Source organism: Gigantopelta aegis, chromosome 1 (assembly GCF_016097555.1).
Source record: "Gigantopelta aegis isolate Gae_Host chromosome 1, Gae_host_genome, whole genome shotgun sequence".
In the NCBI taxonomy this organism is placed as follows: domain Eukaryota; kingdom Metazoa; phylum Mollusca; class Gastropoda; order Neomphalida; family Peltospiridae; genus Gigantopelta; species Gigantopelta aegis.
In genome coordinates, this window is record NC_054699.1 from 35214529 (window position 1) to 35241631 (window position 27103).

General features: G+C 38.1%; 1 protein-coding gene across 1 annotated transcript in view; it reads left to right on the plus strand.

Annotated features, from left to right (window-relative positions):
* The window catches only part of LOC121374257 (bifunctional D-cysteine desulfhydrase/1-aminocyclopropane-1-carboxylate deaminase, mitochondrial-like), a 30315-nt gene extending 3844 nt beyond the window's left edge, over positions 1 to 26471 (plus strand). The window contains exons 2-9 of the mRNA XM_041501286.1: positions 1217 to 1330; positions 2228 to 2386; positions 3715 to 3851; positions 6266 to 6365; positions 8231 to 8331; positions 11878 to 12041; positions 24701 to 24841; positions 26249 to 26471. Coding sequence (XP_041357220.1) covers positions 1217 to 1330; positions 2228 to 2386; positions 3715 to 3851; positions 6266 to 6365; positions 8231 to 8331; positions 11878 to 12041; positions 24701 to 24841; positions 26249 to 26355 — 1023 coding nt within the window. The 3' untranslated portion in view covers positions 26356 to 26471. The remainder of the gene's footprint in view (positions 1 to 1216; positions 1331 to 2227; positions 2387 to 3714; positions 3852 to 6265; positions 6366 to 8230; positions 8332 to 11877; positions 12042 to 24700; positions 24842 to 26248) is intronic.
* The last annotated feature ends 632 nt before the right edge of the window (positions 26472 to 27103 follow it).

Genomic DNA, 27103 nt, shown 5'->3' on the forward strand with positions numbered 1-27103 from the left:
GAAATAGCCCAATGACAGGGATCGATCCTAGACTGACTGTGCACCAGGCAAGCGTTTTACCACTGGGCTACAACCCATCTCTCATTACTGAACAAAACTGGACACTTGCTTTGAAACATGCACAGAGCTAACACCAGGGAAGATAACTTGGTTTGGTGGTACGTGGTTATGTGATTTATAATAACAAAACTTTCTCTGTAAGACTATATGTCAAAATTACCAAATGTGTAACATCCAATAGCCGATGATTAATAAATCAGTGTGCTCCAGTGGTGTCGTTTAGAGCTGGGCTGTATTGAAATTTCAGGTTCAGTATCGGTATTGGTATTTTTGGGGTGATTTACCTAGATATCGGTATTGTATTCGGTATTGACACAATACCAGTACTAATACTGATGTCAAGTGGTATGTTCAGTATACTCGACTTTAAATGCATGCCCAAGTTAAGTCTCGCCCGCAAATTGTATCTAAATAAAATTAAATTCCATACACAAGACCCTCATCTCTCTTCTTTTCAGCTATTTTGTGTTGGTTAGATATATTATTAGTGATTTACAAAATGAGAGATAATATTTTTCAATACCAAAATTTTTGTATTTTGAAATTTGCTCGGTACAGTAAATTGGTATTGGCATGATACCGATACTGGACGGTATGTACCGCCCAGCTCTAATATCATTAAACAAAACAAACTTTAACTTTTTATCAACAAAGGTGAAAAAACCTAAACAAACTGAGCCCATATTTCATCGAACGTGCATACAATAGATGTTTATCGGGGGGTGAGGGGGTCGGTGGGTGTAGGTGGGTAGATCCCTTGCTACAAATGGGAAAATGTAGCAGGTTTCCTCTCTAAAACTATGTCAGAATTAGCAAATGTTTGACATCCGGTAGCCGATGATTAATAAATCAACGTTCTCTAGTGGTGTTGTTAAACAAAACAAACTTTAACTAAGGTATAAAGCACACATGTACTTGATGAATTTTAAAAAGACAGGATAATACATACCATTGCCTTTGATATACCAGTCGTGGTGCACTGGCTGGAATAAGAAATAGCCCAATGGGTCCACAGACCTGGATAGATCCCAGAATGACCACACATCAGGTAAGCTCCTTGCCACTGACTATGTCTCACCTGAACTAACTTTTGTTTTCCATCAGTTTGCCTTGAAATATGTTCACCAAAGTTGACATCAGACCACTCATATTTCAGCTTGCTCACCCTGACACCCCTATTGATGAGTGGAAGATTCCGGATATTCCCCATGGATTCAGCGTTCACATCAAGAGAGATGACATGACAGGAAGTACTTTGTCCGGAAACAAGGTAACATTGTGCTGCGTTCATTTGGTGCTCATTAATATCATAAATTCACAAGTTCCAGATGGTGAAAACGACTTCACCAAGTGGAGAGCATTCAGGTGATTGATAGACAATCTGCACTGTCACTCCAGTGCACCACGACTGGTATATCAAAGACCATGGTATGTGTGGTCCTGTCTGTGGGATGGTGCATATAAAAGATCCCTTGCTACTAATGAAAAAATGTAGCGGGTTTCCTCTCTAAGACTATATGTCAAAATTACCAGATGTTTGACATCCAATAGCTGATGATTAATAAATCAGTGTGCTCTAGTGGTGTTGTTAAACAAAACAAACTTTAACTAGGGTATCAGTGCATTTAGCACTTTGCCTCCTTTCCCCTTTTCAGAATTCCTTGGCCTGCCACCACTGTACATAACAGTATAAGTATTTTGAATACAAAACAAACTTCATCAGTAATGTTTGGGGCAAAATGAAGCATTTCATCAAATCAAGCATATTTCAAATAAAGTGTTTTATCAAATAAGCTTTTCATCAGGTCAAGCATTAATTCAAAATCATGCATTGTTTTGTGAAATCAAGCATTTTTCAAATCATTTTATCAAATCACTTTTGAAAAGGTTTACAGATATGACAAAGGTAAATTGTTGCACTGGTTTCAGGTTACTTGTTGCAGCCAGTACACCACGATTGGCATGTTAAAAGCACAGTGTGTGCTATCCTGTCTGTGGGATGGTGCATTTAAAAGATCCCTTGCTACTAATGGAACATTTTATCAGGTTTTCTCTAAATCTATATGTCAAAATTACACAAAATGTTAATATTTAATAGCTAATGATTAATAAATCAATGTGCTCTAGTGGTGTCATTAAACAAAACAAACTTTAACTTTGGTTTCAGGTTAGAAAACTTGAGTTTCTATTGGCTGATGCTGTGAAGCATAACTGTCGTCATGTGATCACGTGTGGGGGCGTTCAGTCCAATCACTGTCGAGCGGTGGCCGTCGCGTCCCGCCAGCTCGGTCTGGAGCCTCACCTCTTCCTCCGAGGCGACATCCAGGTGCAGTGCATTCCTTCATTTCCTTCCTTTATCTTCATTTTCATGCTTGTAACCAATTACAGGGATTTATCCTGCATCCATTGTTTCTATCAGAGATTATGATGACCTATTAAAGCAACTTAGTCATTCATTTATTTTATTTCAACTTATTTTCGTGCTTATATCCAATAAAGTCATAATCTGCTAGTATACGTTTATGACTTTGCACCAGCCTTGGTGGTGTCGTGGTTAAGCCATGTGACATAAGGCTGGTAGATACAAGGTTCACAGCCAGGTACTGGCTCCCACCCAGAGCAAGTTTTAATGACTCAGTGGTTTGGTGTAAGACCACTACACCCTCTTCTCTCTCACTAACCATTGACAACTAACAACTAACCCACAGTCCTGAACAGACAACTCAAATAGCTGATGTGTGTGCCCAGGACAGTGTGCTTGAACCTTAATTGGATATAAGCACAAAAATAAGTTCCAATGAAATGAAATGTTATTGATAGAGTTGTTGTTGTTGTAGCGATGACAAAACTCACTCTCAGTGGGAGCCGATACCTGGATATGAACCCAGTTTGACATCCCATAGCTGATGATTAATAAATCAATGTGCTCTTGTGACGTCGTCAAACAAAACAAACGTTTTCATTAACTGATAGCTTAACATTAAACCACCGACGCCTGTGAATTAGTTTCATTTAGTTTCATGGATATATTCTAGTAACATTCAAGAATGCAGTCCTGGGCACACGCCTCAGCTATCTGGGCTGTCGACCATTCGAGAAGGAGGTGAATGGTTTAGCTAGTTGTTAGCAATAGAGAAGTTGATGTAACAACCTTACTCTTGACCACTGGTTTGACACCCAATGGCTGATGTATACTTTGTGCTGAGGTGTGTGCTCAGGACTGCGTTTTTGAATGTTACTAGAATATATCCATGAAACTAAATGAAACTGATTCACAGGCCTTGGTGGTTTAGTGTTAAGCCATAGATATATTGGATATAAGCATGACAATAGGTTGAAATGAATGACTGAAGGAGCTGGACTGCAGGTAGCTGTACCCTACAATATCCCAGTCCCTTCCCACCACTCCTCTGAGCCCTACTTTCTTCCCTTCCCACCCCTCCCCTTCCCTCCCCTGACCCTACCATATCACCTTTCTTCCCACTCCTCCCCTGAGCTCTATCTTTTCCCTTTCCTTTCCCACCACTCTACTGAGCCCTACCTTTTCCTCCTTACCTACTCCCCCCCCCCCCCCCATGCCTCTGGCCACTTCTCCCCCTTGCTGTCTTTTTTTTCCTTTTCTTTCTTACAAATTGGACTTTATTATCCTTCCAGAGTAAATCGAGTGTTGAATGTAATGGGAACCTGTTGCTGGACCGGATGTGTGGAGCTGACCTGTACATCGTACCCAGACAGTCAGCCTATCTGACCGAGCTGAGGCCCCGCATGCTGCGACTGGCCGAGTTAATCAAGTATATCGTTTATAGTAACATACAGCATGCTGCGACTGGCCGAGTTACTCAAGTACCATACAGCATGCTGCGACTGGCCGAGTTACTCAAGTACATAATTTATAGTAACATACAGCATGCTGCGACTGGCCGAGTTACTCAAGTATATCATTTATAGTAACATACAGCATGCTGCAACTGGCCGAGTTACTCAAGTACATCCTTTATAGTAACATACAGCATGCTGCGACTGGCCGAGTTAATCAAGTACATCATTTATAGTAACATACAGCATGCTGTGACTGGCTGAGTTAATCAAGTACATCATTTATAGTAATATACAGCATGCTGTGACTGGCCGAGTTCTGAAGTACATAATTTATAGTAACATACAGCATGCTGCGACTGGCCGAGTTACTCAAGTACATCATTTATAGTAACATACAACATGCTGTGACTGGCCGAGTTACTCAAGTACATCCTTTATAGTAACATACAGCATGCTGCGACTGGCCGAGTTACTCAAGTACATCATTTATAGTAACATACAACATGCTGCGACTGGCCAAGTTACTCAAGTACATCCTTTATAGTAACATACAGCATGCTGCGACTGGCCGAGTTACTCAAGTACATCATTTATAGTAACATACAGCATGCTGTGACTGGCCGAGTTACTCAAGTACATCATTTATAGTAACATACAGCATGCTGCGACTGGCCGAGTTCTGAAGTACATCATTTATAGTAACATACAGCATGCTGCAACTGGCCAAGTTATTCAAGTACATCATTTATAGTAACATACAGCATGCTGCGACTGGCCGAGTTCTGAAGTACATCATTTATAGTAACATACAGCATGCTGCGACTGGCCGAGTTATTCAAGTACATCATGTATAGTAACATACAGCATGCTGCGACTGGCAGAGTTATTCAAGTACATCATGTATAGTAACATACAGCATGCTGCGACTGGCAGAGTTAATCAAGTACATCATGTATAGTAACATACAGCATGCTGCGACTGGTCGAGTTATTCAAGTACATCATTTATAGTAACATACAGCATGCTGCGACTGGCAGAGTTATTCAAGTACATCATTTATAGTAACATACAGCATGCTGCGACTGGCCGAGTTAATCAAGTACATCATGTATAGTAACATACAGCATGCTGCGACTGGCCGAGTTATTCAAGTACATCATTTATAGTAACATACAGCATGCTGTGACTGGTTGAGTTATTCAAGTACATCATTTATAGTAACATACAGCATGCTGTGAACGGCCGAGTTAATCAAGTACATCATTTATAGTAACATACAGCATGCTGCAACTGGCTGAATTAATCAAGTACCTCATTTATAGTAACACACAACATACTGCGACTGGCCGAGTTAATCAAGTACATACAGCATGCTGCGACTGGCTGAATTAATCAAGTACATTATTTATTTTAACATACAGCATGCTACGACTGACTGAGTTAATCAAGTACACCATTTGTAGTATATAACATTGAATACTTCAGTGTGTCATTTATTATTAACATATAACATGCAGAGACTGGCTGAGTTAACCAAGTACATCATTTATAGTATGTAACATACAATACTTCAGTTTATCATTTATAATGGGTATGGACAACAGATATCGTAACTATGTTTTACAACAACTGATGTCATAACTTGTGGTTTTAAAACAAATAAATTTAATTACTTATTTGTGAAGTGGTCATTTCACGTTGAATTGTAGATATTAAAAATATTTTTAAACATAATTATTAAATTAAATGTAGCTATCAATTTCTTTTTAAGTCCATGGTCAAGTAAATTTTTAGCAAAAGTCTTTTTGAAGCATTGGATGTATAAATATATCATGGTGTTACATTTTTTCAATTGGTTAAGCCAATGCAAAAGATATTGCCAAAAAATTGGGAAAGATGTTTATAATAAATAGACCATTTCATGCATGATGTTTTTTTCCAATATGATTTTTATGTTAACTCATGTGTGAACGCCATATTGTCACTCACTGCATACCATTTCATTAAAATAGGGTTTTCACACATCACAAGTTAAAAACATGAAATTGGTCACTTCGTAAAAAACATACCTGACGAAGCAACCATCAAAAAATAAACATGAATCAATGCTGACTTTGTGTCACTATTAGTATTATATGGCTTTGTACTCAGTAGTGATGTCATTACAAAGTTTGTGCCATCTAAAGTTTGGAAGCAAAAGGTGGCTTGTCGATAGATGAAAATTGAAGTTAATCTGACACATAAGTATGAACATGTATCGTATTGACCACGACACATATTCGTTACACCTCTAGTCCCAAGGTGTCCAGTCTACAGGGGTTTCACTATACATTACCTGCAATATAGGAGTACAGTGTATGTGATAGTGTGTTTTATTTTCTCACAGGCAGCAGACCGGAGAAAGTTCATATTTGATACCAGTTGGAGGTTCCAATGAAGTTGGTTTTTATGGATACATCCAAGTGATGGAGGAGTTAAGGAAACAGGTAAAATGTCAATCTGGTGTTTACAGTTACATACAGTTGATGGAGGAGTTAAGGAAGCAGATAAAATGTCAATCTGGTGTTTACGGTTACATCCAATTGATGGAGGAGTTAAGGAAACAGGTAAAATGTCAATCTGGTGTTTACAGATATATCCAGTTGATGGAGGAGTTAAGGAAACAGGTAAAATGTCAATCTGGTGTTTACGGATACATCCAATTGATGGAGGAGTTGAGGAAACCGGTAAAATGTCAATCTGGTGTTTACGGATACATCCAATTGATGGAGGAGTTGAGGAAACAGGTAAAATGTCAATCTGGTGTTTACGGTTACATCCGAGTGATGGAGGAGTTGAGGAAACAGGTAAAATGTCAATCTGATATTTACGGATACATCCAATTGATGGAGGAGTTGAGGAAGCAGGTAAAATGTCAATCTGGTGTTTACGGTTACATCCAATTGATGGAGGAGTTGAGGAAGCAGGTAAAATGTCAATCTGGTATTTATGGTTACATCCAAGTGATGGAGGAGTTGAGGAGACAGGTAAAATGTCAATCTGGTATTTACGGTTACATCCAATTGATGGAGTTGAGGAAACGTGTAAAATTTCAATCTGGTATTTACGGTTACATCCAATTGATGGAGGAGTTGAGGAAACTTGTAAAATTTCAATCTGGCATTTACGGTTACATCCAATTGATGGAGGAGTTGAGGAAACTTGTAAAATATCAATCTGGTATTTACGGTTACATCCAGTTGATGGAGGAGTTAAGGAAACAGGTAAAATGTGTGTTTCAGGGTGTGACTGTTTCAATGTGTGTTTCAGGGTGTGACTGTTTCAATGTGTGTTTCAGGGTGTGACGGTTTCAATGTGTGTTTCAGGGTGTGACTGTTACAATGTGTGTCTGTTACAATGTGTGTTTCAGAGTATGACTGTTTCAATGTGTGTTTCAGGGTGTGACTGTTACAATGTGTGTTTCAGGGTGTGACTGTTACAATGTGTGTTTCAGGGTGTGACTGTTTCAATGTGTGTTTCAGAGTGTGACTGTTACAATCTGTGTTTCAGGGTGTGACAGTTACAGTGTGTTTCAGGGTGTGACTGTTACAATGTGTGTTTCAGGGTGTGACTGTTTCAGTGTGTGTTTCAGGGTGTGACTGTTACAATCTGTGTTTCAGGGTGTGACAGTTACAGTGTGTTTCAGGGTGTGACTGTTTCAGTGTGTGTTTCAGGGTGTGACTGTTACAATGTGTTTCAGGGTGTGACTGTTACAATGTGTGTTTCAGGGTGTGACTGTTACAATGTGCATTTCAGGGTGTGACTGTTTCAATGTGTGTTTCAGGGTGTGACTGTTTCAATGTGTGTTTCAGGGTGTGACTGTTTCAATGTGTGTTTCAGGGTGTGACTGTTTCAATGTGTGTTTCAGGGTGTGACTGATTCAATGTGTGTTTAAGGGTGTGACTGTTTCAGTGTGTGTTTCAGGGTGTGACAGTTACAGTGTGTTTCAGGGTGTGACTGTTACAATGTGTGTTTCAGGGTGTGACTGTTTCAATGTGTGTTTCAGGGTGTGACTCTTTCAATGTGTGTTTCAGGGTGTGACTGTTACAATGTGTGTTTCAGGGTGTGACTGTTTCAATGTGCATTTCAGGGTGTGACTGTTTCAGTGTGTGTTTCAGGGTGTGACAGTTACAGTGTGTTTCAGGGTGTGACTGTTACAATGTGTGTTTCAGGGTGTCACCGTTACAATGTGCATTTCAGGGTGTGACTGTTTCAATGTGTGTTTCAGGGTGTGACTGTTTCAATGTGTGTTTCAGGGTCTGACTGTTTCAATGTGTTTTTCAGGGTCTGACTGTTTCAATGTGTTTTTCAGGGTGTCTTGGAGCGCTTTGATGACCTGATCTTCTCGTGTGGCAGTGGTGGAACAGCAGCTGGTCTGGCCATTGGAAACTACCTGACGGGATCCAAACTAAGGTAGACAATCTCCCATGGGAGATAACTCCTCGCATTTACTGGCTATTTCTTGTTGCACGTAACACTCAACTTGAGCTGTGATGAGAAGTGTTACATTTTCCTGTCATAGATTTCTCACCATCGGTGAACCTTTGGGTTTTCCCCCATTTCAGTCAGTAACCAATGACACATGGTATGTGCTATTCCTCCAAATGTATACAAAATAGTCCTTGTTTGTAATCAGAGCGGGTTATTTAACCTTCTCACTACTACAGCTGAGATATCTCGCCCCACGTCATGCAAGCTGACACACTGTATACCGCATACAGTATTACTCATTCATATGTGCAGCTGAGATATCTCGCCCCACGTCACGCAAACTGACACACTGTATACCGCACGCAACCTGACACACTGTATACCGCACGCAAGCTGACACACTGTATACCGCACGCAAACTGACACACTGTATACTGCACGCAACCTGACACAATGTATACCGCACGCAAGCTGACACACTGTATACCGCACGCAAGCTGACACACTGTATACCTCATACAGTATTACTCATTCATATGTGCAGCTGAGATATCTCGCCCCACGTCACGCAAACTGACACACTGTATACCGCACGCAAGCTGACACACTGTATACCGCACGCAAGCTGACACACTGTATACCGCACGCAAGCTGACACACTGTATACCGCACGCAAACTGACACACTGTATACCGCACGCAAACTGACACACTGTATACTGCATACAGTATTACTCATTCATATGTTTGCTGTTTGAACATGGCACTGACTGAAATAATAGAACAACACTGATCAAGACTAATAATAGACTGATCGAGACTAATAATACACTGACCGAGACTAATAATACACTGACCGAGACTAACAGAACACTGACCGATACTAATAATACACGGACCGAGACTAATAATACACTGATCGAGACTAATAATACACTGACCGACTAATAATACACTGACCGAGACTAATAATACACTGACCGAGACTAATCTTGATAACGGCCATTTTAATTTTTTGTTTTTGTGTGAGAATTAGCTGAAAATTTTGAGTTGAAAAAGTTGTTTTGCAGTGAGTAGTTTCGCTTGATTACAAAAGCGGAACATTGCAGTCATTTTGAGTTGAAAAAGTTGTTTTGCAGTGAGTAGTTTCGCTTAACAATGATAGCGGAACATTGCAGTCATTTTGAGTTGAAAAAGTTGTTTTGCAGTGAGTAGTTTCGCTTAACAATAATAGCGGAACATTGCAGTCATTTTGAGTTGAAAAAGTTGTTTTGCAGTGAGTAGTTTCGCTTGGTTACAATAGCGGAACATTGCAGTCATTTTGAGTTGAAAAAGTTGTTTTGCAGTGAGTAGTTTCGCTTGGTTACAATAGCGGAACATTGCAGTCATTTTGAGTTGAAAAAGTTGTTTTGCAGTGAGTAGTTTCGCTTGGTTACAATAGCGGAACATTGCAGTCATTTTGAGTTGAAAAAGTTGTTTTGCAGTGAGTAGTTTCGCTTAACAATAATAGCGGAACATTGCAGTCATTTTGAGGACGATAATTGACAAAAATCATAAAATATTGGAACATGTATCGTAAATGTAGTTCATTTCCAAAAATAATTGTGGTCAGAAAAACACAATTGTTGGGAATAATGGCCATAAATACTGGACATCTGGCCAGAAATGCATGTGACTTTATCAATTTTGTTGCTTAATTTTAAACAACAACATATTTAACATGTAAAAAACAGAAAAAACAGAAAACCCCATGTACATAATACTTACCAAATCACCTATGAGCATTATTTTATGTATTAATAATACTTTTAAGTGAAAATGTGTGAGTAAAAGTTATAATTTGTACCCCGTCAAGATGGTTTTTGTCAGAAATTAATCCAGAAGCTTAGGTTAATGTGGTATCAAGCTTCATCTAGCTTGAATTGTTGATTCATCTATCCGTGTATCAGGACATCGATTAAATTTGAAGCAACATTTATTTACGGACACAGAATCATTTCGATTCTATCCTGAACTTTTGTTGCAGTTTCTTCGATATACTGACTTTTATCCTAAATTTTAATTGTACCTATCTGTGATATTTGTATTTGTGCACAGTTTTTTACACTGTGTTTCAATTTAACTGGTGAATTTTTATATTGATGTTGATTATCACTTTATTTTTGCATTTACCATAGTTTGACACTGAATAGCCGATGAATTTTTCATGCTAGGGTGTCATTAAACATTCATTCATTCATTCAAAAGTCAAACTGTTAATATAAATTCTCATTAAACTTTAGTTGAGAATAGTTAATTATATACCACCACTTGTTAGTCCTATCTAAAACAATACACTACCACTTGTTAGTCCAGTCTAGAACAATGCACTACCACTTGTTAGTCCAGTCTAGAACAATGCACTACCACTTGTTAGTCTAGTCTAGAACAGTGCACTACCACTTGTTAGTCCACTCTAGAACAATACACTACCACTTGTTAGTCCACTCTAGAACAATGCACTACCACTTGTTAGTCCAGTCTAGAACAATGCACTACCACTTGTTAGTCTAGTCTAGAACAGTGCACTACCACTTGTTAGTCTAGTCTAGAACAATACACTACCACCTGTTAGTCCAGTCTAGAACAATGCTCTACCACTGTTAGTACAGTCTAGAACAGTGCACTACCACTTGTTAGTCCACTCTAGAACAATACACTACCACCTGTTAGTCCAGTCTAGAACAATACACTACCACTTGTTAGTCCAGTCTAGAACAATACACTACCACTTGTTAGTCCAGTCGAGAACAATACACTACCACTTGCTAGTCCACTCTAGAACAATACACTACCACTTATTAGTCCAGTCTAGAACAATGCACTACCACTTGTTAGTCCAGTCTAGAACAGTGCACTACCACTTGTTAGTCCACTCTAGAACAATACACTACCACCTGTTAGTCCAGTCTAGAACAATGCTCTACCACTGTTAGTACAGTCTAGAACAGTGCACTACCACTTGTTAGTCCACTCTAGAACAATACACTACCACCTGTTAGTCCAGTCTAGAACAATACACTACCACTTGTTAGTCCAGTCTAGAACAATACACTACCACTTGTTAGTCCAGTCGAGAACAATACACTACCACTTGCTAGTCCACTCTAGAACAATACACTACCACTTATTAGTCCAGTCTAGAACAATGCACTACCACTTGTTAGTCCAGTCTAGAACAGTGCACTACCACTTGTTAGTCCACTCTAGAACAATACACTACCACTTGTTAGTCCAGTCTAGAACAATGCACTACCACTTGTTAGTCCAGTCTAGAACAGTGCACTACCACTTGTTAGTCCACTCTAGAACAATACACTACCACTTGTTAGTCCAGTGTAGAACAATACATTACCACTTGTTAGTCCAGTGTAGAACAATACACTACTGCTTATTATAGTCTGGCCTGTGAAATACCACCTGTTAATATACTGCTTTACATGTATAAATATTGGTATAATATGGTAGGATGTATATTTGTTACTTTCAGGATCCACGGTGTTGCTGTAAGTGATGATGCTGCTTACTTCCACAGCCACGTCAATGAAATGTTGTCTGCGCTGGGACTGGCAGACGTGAAGTCAGAAGACATTGTAGACATTGTGGAAGGTTACAAAGGCAAAGGATATGGAATTTCATCGCCAGGGGAACTTGGTGAGTAGGTTCGGTGTGGAATAGGATCGTTCAGCCAGATGAACTACGGTCATGGTATATGCTGTCCTGTCTGTGGGATGGTGCATATAAAAGATCCCTTGTAGGGGGTTCCTCTAATACCAACTGTCAAAATTACAAAATGTTTGACATCCAATAGCCATTGATTTATAAATCTGTGTGGTCTAGTGATTCTCAGTGATGTGTCCATTGACAAGAAGTAAAGTTTGTTTTGTTTAATGACACCACTAGAGCACATTGATTTAGTAATCATCAGCTACAGGGTATCAAACAATTGGTAATTTGACATACAGTGTTAGAAAGGAAACCCACTACATATTTCCGTTAGTAGCAAGAGATCTCTTATATGCATCATCCCACAGACAGGATAGCACATACCACGACCATTGATGTACCAGTCATGGTGCACTGGCTGGAACGAGAAATAGTCCAATAGTCGGGGATTGATCCCAGATGGACTGCCCTTACCGAAATGACTTATATTTTTCACTTATAAGTGAAGTATAAGTCGTTAATACTTTTCAAGTATAAGTGACTTATAAGTAAACGATTAGGATTTTGTATGCAAATGAGGTATCACTTATACAAAGTATATGTGACATATAGGTGAAGTGTTAACCATATATATAAGTGAAGTGTAAGTCATTCGCTTATATTTAACAGAAGTATTAGATATATATAAGTGACTTATAAGTGATTCACTGATATTTAACAGAAACTGCTGTATAAGTAAAGTATAAGTGAAGTATAAGTGATTCACTGATATTTTACAAAAATGCTGTATAAGTGAAATATAAGTGAAGTATAAGTGATTCACTGATATTTACAAACATTGCTGTATAAGTGAAGTATAAGTGATTCACTGATATTTAACAGAAACTGCTGTATAAGTGAAATAGAAGTGAAGTATAAGTGATTCACTGATATTTACAAACATTGCTGTATAAGTGATTCACTGATATTTAAAAAAAAGAAGACTATAAGTGAAATATAAGTGAAGTATAAGTGATTCACTGATACTTCACAGAAACTGCTGTATAAGTAAAGTATAGGTGAAGTATAAGTGATTCACTGATATTTTACAAAAACGCTGTATAAGTTAAGTATAAGTGAAATATAAGTGAATATCAAAGGCTGTGGTATGTTCTGTCCTGATCATATAAAAGATGACTTGCTGCTTTTGAAACATGTAGAGAGCTTCCTCTGAAGACTATGGGTCAGAATTAATTATCAATTTAATTTTTTACATCCAGCAGTTGGTGATGAACTAATCATTAAACAAATGAAAATAGGCAGCAATCTGTCCTTGGAGGCCAAATTTCAATATTCTCGGGCAATTGCTGTATTAATGCCACCGCTTACACACCCTATCTGTAAACTAGCTGTCCACAAAACATAAAAATTGAAGCACAATAGTCTTAACAAACAAAGTGATGTTTCATTCTGACTCGCTAATATATCTGAACAGTATATGCAAACAAATATTTTATAAATACTATATATATTTATTTCCAACTGTTAGGATTATCTCACATCCATTTTCCTCAGTTATGTCCTGTTCAGTGTCATCTTGATATATGTCATCCAACATTCAGATGGGATTCTGAAAAACAAATGTAGTCTGGATAGATCTGCTATGTAAATTAGCTATTGTTTATTATTAATGTAAACATTTAGTTCTTTCTGTTAGTTTTAAAAAGACTACCCTAGAGAATCATAGCATACCAAGTTTCAGGTGTGGGGAATCAAAATTTCAAGAGAAAACAAACTAATTTTCAGTTAAATTTTCAAGTTTACTTTTTTACCTGGTATCAATCAAATCTCAAGGTTAAAACAGACTTTGAAATATTCAATGTTGACCTTTAATTTTAATTATGAAGAAATAAAAAAATAAAATACATGATATATATTTGAATCAAAAGAATCTGTACCAATTTTCAGGCCTACAAAATATAAACTATTACAAAAAGATAAAGGGTGTTGGACTGGAATTTAAAAAAACAACAACATACATTTGTCTACATGTATTAGTTTGTACATGTCAACTACATGTAAAGGCACTGATTTTCCGTTTCAGATTTTTCCCTTTTCCGTTTCATAATGTTACAAATTCCGGTTTTTTCCGTTTCAGTATTAAACAAATTCTGTGTTTGTTTCACACACACACACACACACACACACACACACACACACACCGCAATTAATTGCTGGTATAAAATAAATAAATATGCAATGAGGCAAAACATGTCAGTAGTTTGTATTTATTTTTGGTTTAAATTTAACCACGAATACCCCACGAGACAGACTTCGGACATTTTCGGTTTTCTTTACGATATGATCGGGAAAATAATTACAAACGATCACACTATAAACCACTTCCCTTGTATAATTTATTTTGAACAAAGCCTGGCATACAATATGCAATTATGGCATTCCTTTGTGAGATCGGAAATATGGCAATGCCGCAAATGTTAAAAATTAATAAGCAAACATAACATAATATATCTTTCACTTGAGTAAATATCGGACAATTTTAGCTCACAATGTTCGTTTTTCCCCGTTAAATCGTCGGGAATAAGCGAAGAAAACACGACTGGTAAAACGTCTAGATACTCTACATTAAACATTTGACGTAACATACAAAGGTACTAGTGTCGTAGCGTAGCACAGGCAGATGTCGGTGTCCATAGTTTCTAGTTCGAAAAATAAATTTTAATTAATCAAATGCGCTAAAGTTAAATAATGTGTTGGAAAAAAATTGGGAATTCTGTTTCAGATAGGTATTTCCGCGATTCCGCGATCGCGGAAAATCAGTGCCTCTATACATGTACATCATAGAACTGCATGCAACTCCTTTCAAGCTATAGGGGTAAAGCGCTCGATTGATGCACGGTTGACCCATGATCAATCCCTGTCGATGGACCCTTAGTGCTTTTCTTGTTCCATGACTGGTATATCGAAGGCTGTGGTATGTGCTATCCTGTCTGTGGGATAGTGCATATAAAAGATCCCTTGCTACTAATGGAAAATTGTAGCAGGTTTCTTCTCGCTTAATTAATGATTAATTAATCATCGGCTATTGGATGTCAAACATTTGGTAATTCTGACTCGTAGTCAGCTACAGCTTTTCTAATGCAGCAAGGGGTCTTTTATACGCACTTTACCACAGACAGGAAAGCACATACCACAGTCTTTGTCCAGTTGTGGTGCACTGGTTAGAACGAGAAAAAGCCCTGCATGCTTGTCAGTGACCATACATGTGATGTCAGATGCTGTTCAAATGTAAACTGGAAGTTACTTTTTTTATTATTAAAATGTTTAATTCAAGATGCTCACTCAAGAATATGGGCGGACAAGGAAGAATTGAAAAAAAAAAAAAAATCTAATGTTAAGGAAAGTGTAAAAGTTATTATCCTGAAATAGATGTTTTAAAAATTACCAACTAACTGTCATGCAGAGATTGCATTTCCTACTAACCTGATAACACATGTTAAAGTTAATTTCCAAGTGATCTGGTATAATCAAACATTTCTGAATAATTATGTATAATGGCTTATGACATTGAACGACCACCTCTTACACATCAAGTCATGCATCTTAAAACAAGATTATTGTTTGTTAAATACATACCAGTCACAAATATTTCCATAATATGATGACCAGAATGTGCTGACGATTTTTCTGGAAAAAAAAAAAAAATATATATATATAACTTGTGTTTCTTGTAATCAAAATAAATGTCCATTTCATCCTCATGCAAACCAATCCATCCACAAAGGTATGTCAATATCCTATCCAAGAATTTTCCTGTGTCAGTTTAAGAGTTTTTTTCAAAAGAGAAGACAAGCGTTTTGAAAAGAAATTAACTGGCATGGGGCGAAAAGGCTTGATACCATACCCCAGTCAAAGTAATATGAAACAATTTTTATAATATAAATACAAAATGCAAACAAAGATGTGTTGTAAATATTTGGGGGCATCCATACCGACAGTTGGGGGTGAAGTGAACAGAGGAGTAAACAGGTAACACAAAATATAATGGTATAAATATTTTAATTTTATATATATTCTCAGCAAACAATAAGTATGCATTGATTGGCAATTGTTGCACGATTTCGTATGTATTTCATCTTGGTAAGTGGTATCCTGTTGTGGGATGGTGCATAGATAAAAATACATTGCTACTAATTAATTTTTAGCATGTTCCCTCTCAAAAATTATATGTCAAAATTACCTGTTTGACATCCAATAGCCAATGATTAATAAATCAATGTGCTCTAGTGGTGTCTTTAAAGAAAACAAATTTACTTTTTGTATAGACAATGAATCCATGACGTTTGGCCCCCAGTTTGGCCTGTTCCCTCCATGTACCAGTTCGCCCCCAAATCCCAATTATTTGTTACTTTTAAACAATTACTGTATTTTTCTTTAGAGGCATGTTAAACCGTGTGTGTGCGCGTGTGTGTGTGTGTGTGTTTCTTTTCTTAGAGGGGAGGGATTGTCATCTTTCCACAATTTGGTTGGATCCTGAGTCAGTCCGGGCACATTTGACATAATCACCAGTTTAATTAATTAATTAATACATATAAATCTTTATGGGGGTGAACTGGTACCTTTGTGGGGGCGAACTGGTTAAGCACGAGAGGGCGAACTGACATCCGATTTGGGGGAGAAACGTCTGGTACCCTAAACAATTGAGGTTTATTGTAGCCCAAACCAAATTTTACTTTCAAATAATTAATTTTGTACATGTACGAAAAAAACATGAATGCATGACTTTGTGATCCCAAGCCTGATCACCAGAAAGGATTATGAAATATACCGGTACACATTATGTTGCTTAAAATTATAAAACAAAATGTTTTATAAGCTTTAAAAAAAGATCAATAACTATCTCTAACCGTACATTGATTCTAACAAATATTTTTATAATTTGTTGGTGGTGGTGGTGGTGGTGGGGGGAGAATAAGGAAGACTTGCCAAACAACCAATTACCTAAGCCAAAATCATTTTTATTACCCAACATAATATTAGGGGAGGGGGCGAACCCTCATAGTTGGGGGTGAACTGACTGGGGGCGAACTGGTTTGGGGACCGAAACATATGGTACCCAAAAACAATATATATTACTAAGTAAAATGAAACATGACTGCTACTTGTGATACTTTAAATAAATTAAACAAATTAAAACTAAATTAATTTGTAAACAAAGACTGCTGACCTATCAGAGTACGTGAAACTGGTCATGTGACCTAAATCACCCCAAAAAAGCATTACTATGCGTATGGCATCACCTTTTTTTTTCCAAAGCTCATATTTTTTCTAGCGAATATAGATAACGTTACCTAAAGGTGTGGGTATTTTTTTGTTGTTGTGATGATCCCATCACGAAGAATTCGCCCACACACCCCCCCCAAAAAAAAAAAAAAAAAAAAAATCTTGCCTATGGATTGTAGTTTCTATAAATGGATTTGTGAGGACCAGGGATGGGAGTGATACACCAGCTTACTTTATTTTTCTTCCTTGTGATTTAACAAAAAAACTAACATTTTTATTATTATGTGTGTGAAAATTCAGATTAAAAAACCCAAAACAAAATCAATCTTAATAAATAATAGACCAAAAGTAATGATACCTGAAAGGAAGGGGGGGGAGGGGGGGAGGGGCACAATCTGTTATAGTAATATCAATTCATTTTAATTTGGTTTTTGTGCCTATTTTCACACTATCTGGTAAAAAAAAAAAAAAAGTGGTGGTGTGGGTGTGAGACAACTGCCATATGTACGTGTGTGTCTGTATTATTATAATAACAACAAATTAACAATAATTATGATTTTTTTTAAAACAATTTTTGTTGACTTTATTTTTTTTAAATTATTTATTTTATTATTTAATTGAAATTATAATTATATTATTATTTAGCAGCAATATATATATATATATATATATATATATATATATATATATGAGATGTGAGTGGTAGCCTACCCTGTAATATTTCGTTTTTAGCCCCCCACCCTCTAAAATAAATCCATACTGTGATCGATAAACATTCTAATGGGGATCACCTGGGGGAGTCTATTGAAAGTGAGGAGGTAGTATGGGATAATTACAAGATGATCCTGTTTTAATCATATATAACCATATGTATCAATATATCTTGTAATTATCCCATACTACCCCCTCACTTTCACCCCAACCTTTTTTTTTTTTTTTTTTTTTAAATTATCGTAAATACTATCTAAATCTGCTACATGTATGTTTGGTTGTTTAGCCACTGCTCCCAATGAATTCGATAAATCCTGTGAGAAGTTATGAATTTTTAAAAAATAACCATGAAAATGTTTTGGACTTAGTTTCATTTGGAACACATCATTTCCTTTGCAAAAGGACTATCTCCAAACTAATTGTTCACTTATATTTCACTTATAGAAACAAACAAAAAATGTCTTAATTCCAGTTCACTTATACCACTGATAAACCACTTATAGGTGAAATATATGTGGAGTATCAGTGAAGTATCAATGAACCATTTTTTTCACTTATACTTATACACACTGATACTTCACTTATACCAATATATAGGTAACTTATAAGTGGCGTATAAGTAAAGTATATTCCACTTATAAGTTTGTATAGGTTATTTCCGTAAGGGTGCACAGCAAGTGAGCGCTTTATCACTGGTCTATATGTCCCATCCCCGACAAGAAGAAGCGATGTACCAAAGTCGTAGAGTGTTCATCTGGGTTGTGGGATTCATTGCTTTTGGTCTACAGGCTGGTAGGTACTGGGTTCGGATCCCAGTCGAGGCATGGGATTTTTAATTCAGATACCGACTCCAAACCCTGAGTGAGTGGTCCGCAAGGCTCAATGGGTAGGTGTAAACCACTTGCACCGACCAGTGATCCATAACTGGTTCAACAAAGGCCATGGTTTGTGCTATCCTGCCTGTGGGAAGCGCAAATAAAAGATCCCTTGCTGTCTGTCGTAAAAGAGTAGCCTATGTGGCGACAGCGGGTTTCCTCTCCAAATCTGTGTGGTCCTTAACCATATGTCTAACGCCATATAACCGTAAATAAAATGTGTTGAGTGCGTCGTTAAATAAAACATTTCTTTCTTTCTTTCTTTCTTTCATTGCTTTTGGTGGACCTTTCCAGTTTTCCCCCATTCCAACCAATGCCTTATTACTTGTACATAAGAAGCTGTGATATGTACTGCCCTGTTTGGAAAAGAGCCTAAAAGACATCATAGTTACCATAGTATTCTATGTGGTACAAGCAGGTTTCCTCTCTTCCTGTCCAGACATAATGCCAAAATAACCAAATATTAGACCCAGTGACGGATGAAAACAAAAATGACAATCGGTCCCATGTGATATGTCATCACTATACGCCCATGGAGGGTAGAAAAAAACAGAAAACGACATATAATAATATGTTACTTGTATAAACTGTTACATTTAAAAGGTTATATTTGCCAAATACTATAAAACATTTAATATTTAGCATGGTGATATTTATACGAATGCGGAACAATACACATCAAAACATGAAAGAAAGAAAAAAAAAATTTGATCACATTGTGTACATTTAACATAATGGAATAATTAAAGAAAAGGAATAAAAGTTATGAATTTTAACTTTCATATATGTATATATACTGAAACAATGAAAACGCAAAAACTAATTTTCATTGCAAATAACGACAAACTATTAATGAATTGATGGATAATGTAATATGACATTAATAACTGGTATTCATGAGATACATTCACATGGAAACATTGCCAGTTATCATCAGTAATCGAGTTGCATTCGTAATCGAAAAGTTCAACCCCCCCCCCCCCCCCCCCCATATCAAGGTCAGTATCTGGTGTGTCCACCATTGGCCCGTGAGCATGCGTGAAGACGACGGGGAAAGGATTGGCACAAACATCTCAAATAAGCCACAGGAATGTTCCTCCACTCGTCCTGCAACGCCTGTGCAAGCTCAGCGACGTTACACGGTGGTGGCTGGCGGTGACATACACGACGTCCTAACTCATCCCACAAATGTTCAATTGGGTTCAAATCCTGTGAAACGGCAGGCCAGTTCATAACGGTAATACCGGCTTGTTGCAGGAATGCCTGGGTAATTCTTGCAGTATGTGGACAGGCATTGTCTTGTTGAAACAGAAGGGGACCTCCTGGTCTTCGGTGACGGTGCAAAAGTGGCTGGAGAACTGGTCTTAGAATAACGTCAACATAACACTGGGCTGTAAGGGCATTGTGGACAATGATGAGATCACTCCTGAAATCACAGTTGATTGCCCCCATACCATCAGACAACTGCCGCCAAACCACTCACGTTCCCTCACACATCCGTCAGCGTACCATTCATGGAGTCTCCTGTACACACGTGCTCTTCCATCGGCAAAGGAGACAGAGCAACGGGACTCATCTGAGAAAACAATGCTCCAGTAAAAGGCTGGTGGATGATTACCATTCTGGAGAGCAAACTGTAGTCTCGCAGCACGATGTTGCGGTGTCATGATGTTACCATTGTACAGGCGTCTGCATCTGAGTCGATGGGTGACCGTCATCGGATGGATAGGCCTTCCATGACGTCCTATCATGTTGCTTGCTGTCATCGTCGCAGTCTGAACCGGTCACGGAGGTGGTGTCGTCGAATCTGCTGATCTTGGTGTGGGGTCGTAACGGGACGTTGACCAGGTCGAGGTCGATCACAGACACTCCCGGTCTGTTGATGACGTTCAACAAGTCGTCCAATAGTTGATGGATGGACTCTGAAGGTCCTAGCAACTTGGCTTTGCCAACTTGAACCATGCCCAACGCTCGCTCCCTTTGTTCTTCTCTGAGTAGTGGCATTCTTAATGTGACGAGGAATATGACACTGTTACGTGACTTTTATGTGTCCACATACTGGCATTTCACGTGCATTGCATGCAGCATGATGTGAACGCATTTCACACCATTTTGTGTGTTTCTGCTATTGTATGTGTAACGAGAACAAAACCAGGATTAAAACCCAGACAAAAGTACCAATCAATGGCTTCCTTTCATAAATTGTTATTTTAAGTCCAATAAATATAATTTTCATTACCGTATATCTTCGCCTATAAGTCGAATTTTTTTCACCCAAAAATTATTTTATAACTTGGGGGGTCGACTTATAAGAGGGTAAAGAAATTTCACCAAAAAATATTACTGTTTTGGGGATTATTTTACAAGTTTTATTGTTGAATATGCCATGTATTTATACTCAAATATGTTAATTTGACACATTTGTTTTTTATAACCTATTTTTTTTGGCATTAGAACGGTTTTGGTTATGCGAAAAGGCGTACGATCTCACTCACATGCCAAGACAACAGTCCACTTAGTTAAATTAACAGTCATAACTAATAGTAAAAATGTAAACAATACTAACTACCTGTTGCCTGAGTTTATTTTGAAATCTGGTCACTGGCATTAATGGTTGTTCAAACAATGTTTTGGCGGTGATTAACTTCATGAATATTACTAAGCTTTCCCTTAAAATAGACTGATCTCTGCAGTTCACTTATCTAGAGCAATAGGGACACACATCATTTGGTACAAAAACCAGTGTACTTTCCAGAGTTATCCTCCTTACATGTATTAATATGGCGGCAAAACGTGATACTTTCAGTTTTATCGTAGTGATCTGTTGTCAGTGTTTATAAATAAAGTTGTTGTCTGTGCAAAAAACCATCTGTACAGCAGTGAGTCCTACTACGGCTTACGATGAGACAAGACGTGTGCGCCTGCTCTCTCGAGTTACCCCCCCACCTGGGGGGATTGATAGCCAGCTATGGAGCGTTACTGGAGTACCGGGTCACGTATACCGGGTCACGGGCTTCCGTGACCTTGGTGTACGGGGACCCGGTACCACCGAAGACTGGAAGATGGAGGAGGAGGAGACGTGCGATAGGGAAGGCACAGGGGGAGCCAAAACCGGCGGCTAAACCGCCGGCAGCGACTCCTTCTGTTGCGCCGCCAACCGCCGTACCCCGGAAGAAGACAGGATCGGAAGAGGCACCAGCCCCGGACGTCCCGACTTCAACCAAAGGTCTGACTAGACCCACTCCACAGGCCAGGACTTCAGCGCCTCCGGTTGTGCCGCTGATTATACAGGCAGCACCCGTTGAGGCGCCGGCCCGAAAGATTGCCATGGTGAAGCGGAAGGCAACCACTCCCCCGAGTGGCCAACCAGACAAGCCAGGCCCTCCGAGTCAACCACCGAAGCCGGACATGGATGGGGACGAGCCTTGGTCACTGAAGGCCGGCAAACTAACAGCACGCCACGCTCAGCTCTCCAAAACCAACATCGAGGACGTCAACTTCCTCTTCACGCAACCTAAGCACGAGGCATTTCAACCGTTACCAACGAGCCCGACAGAGGGAGACTACTGTTTCCACCACGTCACAATGCGGGATGGCCGAGGTCTCTGTTTTACAGTACGCCGAAAAGGAATTTACAACCAAGGACTGCTACTCCCAGAAATGGACAACCCGACCATACATCGAATGATCAAGATCACAGCCGGGGAAGAGTACCGCTCAACAGCCAAGGCGCTAGCAGCATCCCCATATCGGTCGGTCATCCCGCATTTCGACGCTGTTAACTTCATCGGAACACCGTGACGTGCTCCCCTTTGCCAACCTCCTTCACCTCCGTGAGTACCAACTTTTTTTGGGGCTAGTTAGACTTTAAACGTTTTGGAAGCAGTTCAAAATTCTTATGTTTATTTTTTTTATAAGCAGTCTAACGCATTTTACTTTGGCGCCCGTTCAATTGCTCAAAATCACCTTAAAACCTTTTGGCTGAGCAGTCTTACCTACTTTGGGTTAAATTTTAGAGTCCAGACATGTTTTGGTATGCAGTTACTCTTCATAGACTTAGGTAAAAAACAGGCTTCACCGAGGAATCGAAATTCAGCCAATCAGAGCACGGCTCCCACTCGGTGTACTTCAAGCTTTATGAAGTGTCTGCTATTTGGTCCGCGCTCGCGCTGACCGTACTAAATGGCTTTCTTCCAAATTCCGCCCACTTCAAACTTACCCCCCCCCCCCTCCTGCTCCGGAGTTAGTCACTGGCGAAGTCAGAGGCTAAATCCGTAGTGGGCGTGCCTGAACCTCTGTGGATAGGGGCACGAGAAAATAGTTCCCACTCCCCATCTGTACAGTACTATACAGTAACAGTCAAACAGCTTTCACTCTCTACTAAGGGAATATTTCGTTTTGATGCTATGTAATAATGATAGTTTGATTGGAATAGTCTGATCATATTGCGATGTACAAAACGTGAAAACCGAAGTTTGTAAAATAATTTTCTTTTGTTCAAATATTATTGTTCTCATGTGCTGAAAATAAGAAATATTTCAATATTTATAAGTAGTTTTTCATGGGTCGACTTATAAACGGGTCAATAAAAAAATACGTTTTCAGGGCTTGAAATTAGGGACTCGACTTATAGCCGAGATCGACTTACAGGCGAAGATATACGGTAATCACAACAAAATATTGAAAAATATCTGTTTTGCGTTTTCATTGTGTGTCAGTATAAATTATGAGTATACAGTACTGTGTCCAGAAAATTAATAATAGACTCTAATTTAGACCAAACAGCTAAAGTTTAAAATGTCCTTCCTTTTTTTCTTTCTTTAAACAAATATTCCTTTTGTTTGTAAGTGTAAAAACCAACTACAGCAACCTTTTTAACAATTATTCAAGTTTGGCCAAATGAAGGAAAAGCAATGTGAATATGAGTCCATCTCCCCCAACCCCCACCCTTCTTACTAGATAGTGATTTCCCTACAAATTTGCAAGGCATTTGGGGCATTTTCACCATTTTCGGGTCACTTAAAATTGTTTTTCATTTAAAAATACACAAAAATTAATTGAAATAAACATTAATGTCATTTATGTGCTTGCTTTAATAAATGAATGGCAAAAGATATAAAAGGCATATTTTATTAATTAATAATACCTTTTTGGGTGTTTTATAAAGGCAATTTTAGAATTAATTAGTGGAAAAGGCTTGTTTAATCTCAGGGCAGCATGGTGCTGATTAAGGCAAGATGGTGCTAGACTATTGAGGCATGGTGCTGCACCATGCTAAAACAAGCTTGGGGAAAACACTACTAGAAATGTTCTGAATATCCACAAATATGGTAATATATGGTAAATAATAACGTGTAGTAAATGATTGTCAGTTGACATGGTAACATATAGTAAATGATTGTCAGTTGACATGGTAAGGTGTAGTAAATGATTGTCATTTGACATTGTAACGTGTAGTAAATGATTGTCAGTTGACATGGTAACGTGTAGTAAATGATTGTCAGTTGACATTGTAACGTGTAGTAAATGATTGTCAGTTGACATGGTAACGTGTAGTAAATGATTGTCAGTTGACATGGTCATGTGTAGTAAATGATTGTCAGTTGACATGGTAGCATTTAGTAAATGATTGACTGGTGACATGGTAACGTAGTAAATGATTACTGGCTAACTTTGTAACATATAGTAAATGATTGTAAGTTGAAATGATAACATTTACTAAATGATTGCCTGTTGATGTGGATTGTCTGTTGTTTATTTCTCCTGTGTTTATTGTAGATTTGATCACTGAAATCAGCTGTAAAACGGGCATCATCCTTGACCCAGTTTACACTGGGAAGGGAGCTTATGGAATGTGGCATGAACTGAAGCGAAATCCAGACCGATTTCATGGAAAAAGAATTCTTTTCTTACATACAGGTTTGTTAAATTTGACCCATGTATTTAGGGCTTGAACTTAACGACGGCACGGACGGCAATTGCCATTGTTGAGATATACATTGCCATATGTCAGAAGCATCACCAATGGCACTTTTCTGCCACTGGTTAAACATTTCTGCCGTCAGTAAAGCTCCTACATGATGACAAACAAACTACATATACCTGGTGTATACTATATATATATATATATATATATACCTGCTGTAATAAAGTAGTATTTAACATTTGTGCTTTTGAAATATGTTTACATACAGCAAAATAACCTTTCAGTCATGTTGATTTGCTGCAAAAGTCACTTTGAAAAACAACTGACGTAGGCAGTCTCAAAATTCCCATTGGTGGGCCGTTTCACCCACAGCAATGTTTTCAAAATATTGCTGTAGGCAACAAATTGTTAAGTTCATCACTGATGATGAAGCCAGATTAATTGACTGACATGGAAATCGACTTTTTAACATAATAGGAACATAACAGTTAGTCCTCTTTAACCTCTTTTTTTGAAGATACAAATGTATGTAAGAAACAGAATATAACATTTTTGTCCATTAAATAGTGGTGTAACAATTCAGCAAACTATCGATATGTTGCGATAGTCAGTGCCTCGATAGCAATGGATCGATAGTTAATTCAGCTATTGATAACTATCACAACTGTTTGCTGAACACACACACACACACACACACACTGGAAGACTGAGGTAATTAGTTTATATTTATTCATATTACTGTTAACAAGCGATTTAAGAAGTCACAATATACTATTGCAATACTATCACAATGGTATTTTAACTATCACAATACTATTGCAAAGTAAAACTGACTGCAATAGTCACCCCTACCATTAAATACCATTTATTTTACAAGTAATTGTTTACAAAATATCATACTTGCTTTCTATCATTGGGTACATTTTAAATAACAAAACTTGGTTTGCTGAAATGCAAGGTCATACCTAATTGCTGTTGGCAATTACCACATATCAGACCCCTAATAACTATAGTATACGATGAGCTTTTGTGTTATTAACCAGGCTCGGTGGCACAGTGGTTAAGACATCAGACTACAGGCTGGTAGGTACAGGGTTCACAGCCCAGTACAAGCTCAAACCCAGAGCGAGTTCTTAAGGTCTCAGTGGGTAGGTGTAAGGCCACTACACCCTCTTCTCTCTTACTAACCACTAACAATTAACAACTAACCCACTGTTCTGGACAGAGCCCAGATAGGTGTGTGTGCCCAGGACAACATGCTTGAACCTTAATTGGATATAAGCACGAAAATAAGTTGAAATGAAATGAAATGTGTTATTAAAACATTTATTTTGGTTTCTTTGTTTCCAAGAATATTCATTATGAAGTATTTTAGAAGACTTTATGCTTTCATGTTTTAGGTGGTGTTTTTGGACTCTATGATGGAAGAATGGATGCACTGTTGAAGTCAAAGGCAGACACAAATAAAATAAAATTTTGGCTGGACAAAAACTCTGACTATTCCTAATATTAACGTTGTGCCATTCCATTTTTATACAGTTATATTTTGATTAAACAGAATAAATTCCATTCCATTTTTATACAGTTATATTTTGATTAAACAGAATAAATTGTACAATAGCTGACTTTGTATTTCAATATTTCATAAGTATATACAGTACATTAAGAGAAAAACAAATAAGGGAGCATTTGGTATTTGAGAGGGAATTTAACTCGCTTAGAATTGGCATCATAATGTCTATAAATACAAAGATGTGATGCAGGATTAAAAAAGTTTGTTTTGTTTAACGACACCACTAGAGCACATTCATCGGCAATTGGATGTCAAAATATTTGGGGTAATTCTGACACCTGGTCTGAGAGAAAAAACCCGCTACATTTTTTCATTAGTAGCAAGAGATCTTTTACAGGCACTATTCCACAGGCAAAATAGCACATAACATGGCCTTTGATATATCAGTCATGACTTCTTGATAACACGGAAATGAGTTACATATGTACTAATCAATGTAATGTAAATATGGAATATTTTTAGTGTTGTGTTCATTCATGTCTGGCCAGGGGCAGGACTTTTCCCAGAGGTGAAGCACTCACCAGATGCACAGTCAGTGTTGGATCGATCTCCGCCCATTGGGCTATTTTCTGTTCCAGCCAGTGCACCACGATTGGTATATCAAAGACCATGGCATGTGCTTTCCTGTCTGGGATGGTGCATATAAAAGATCCCTTGCTACTAATGTAAAAATGTAGTGGGT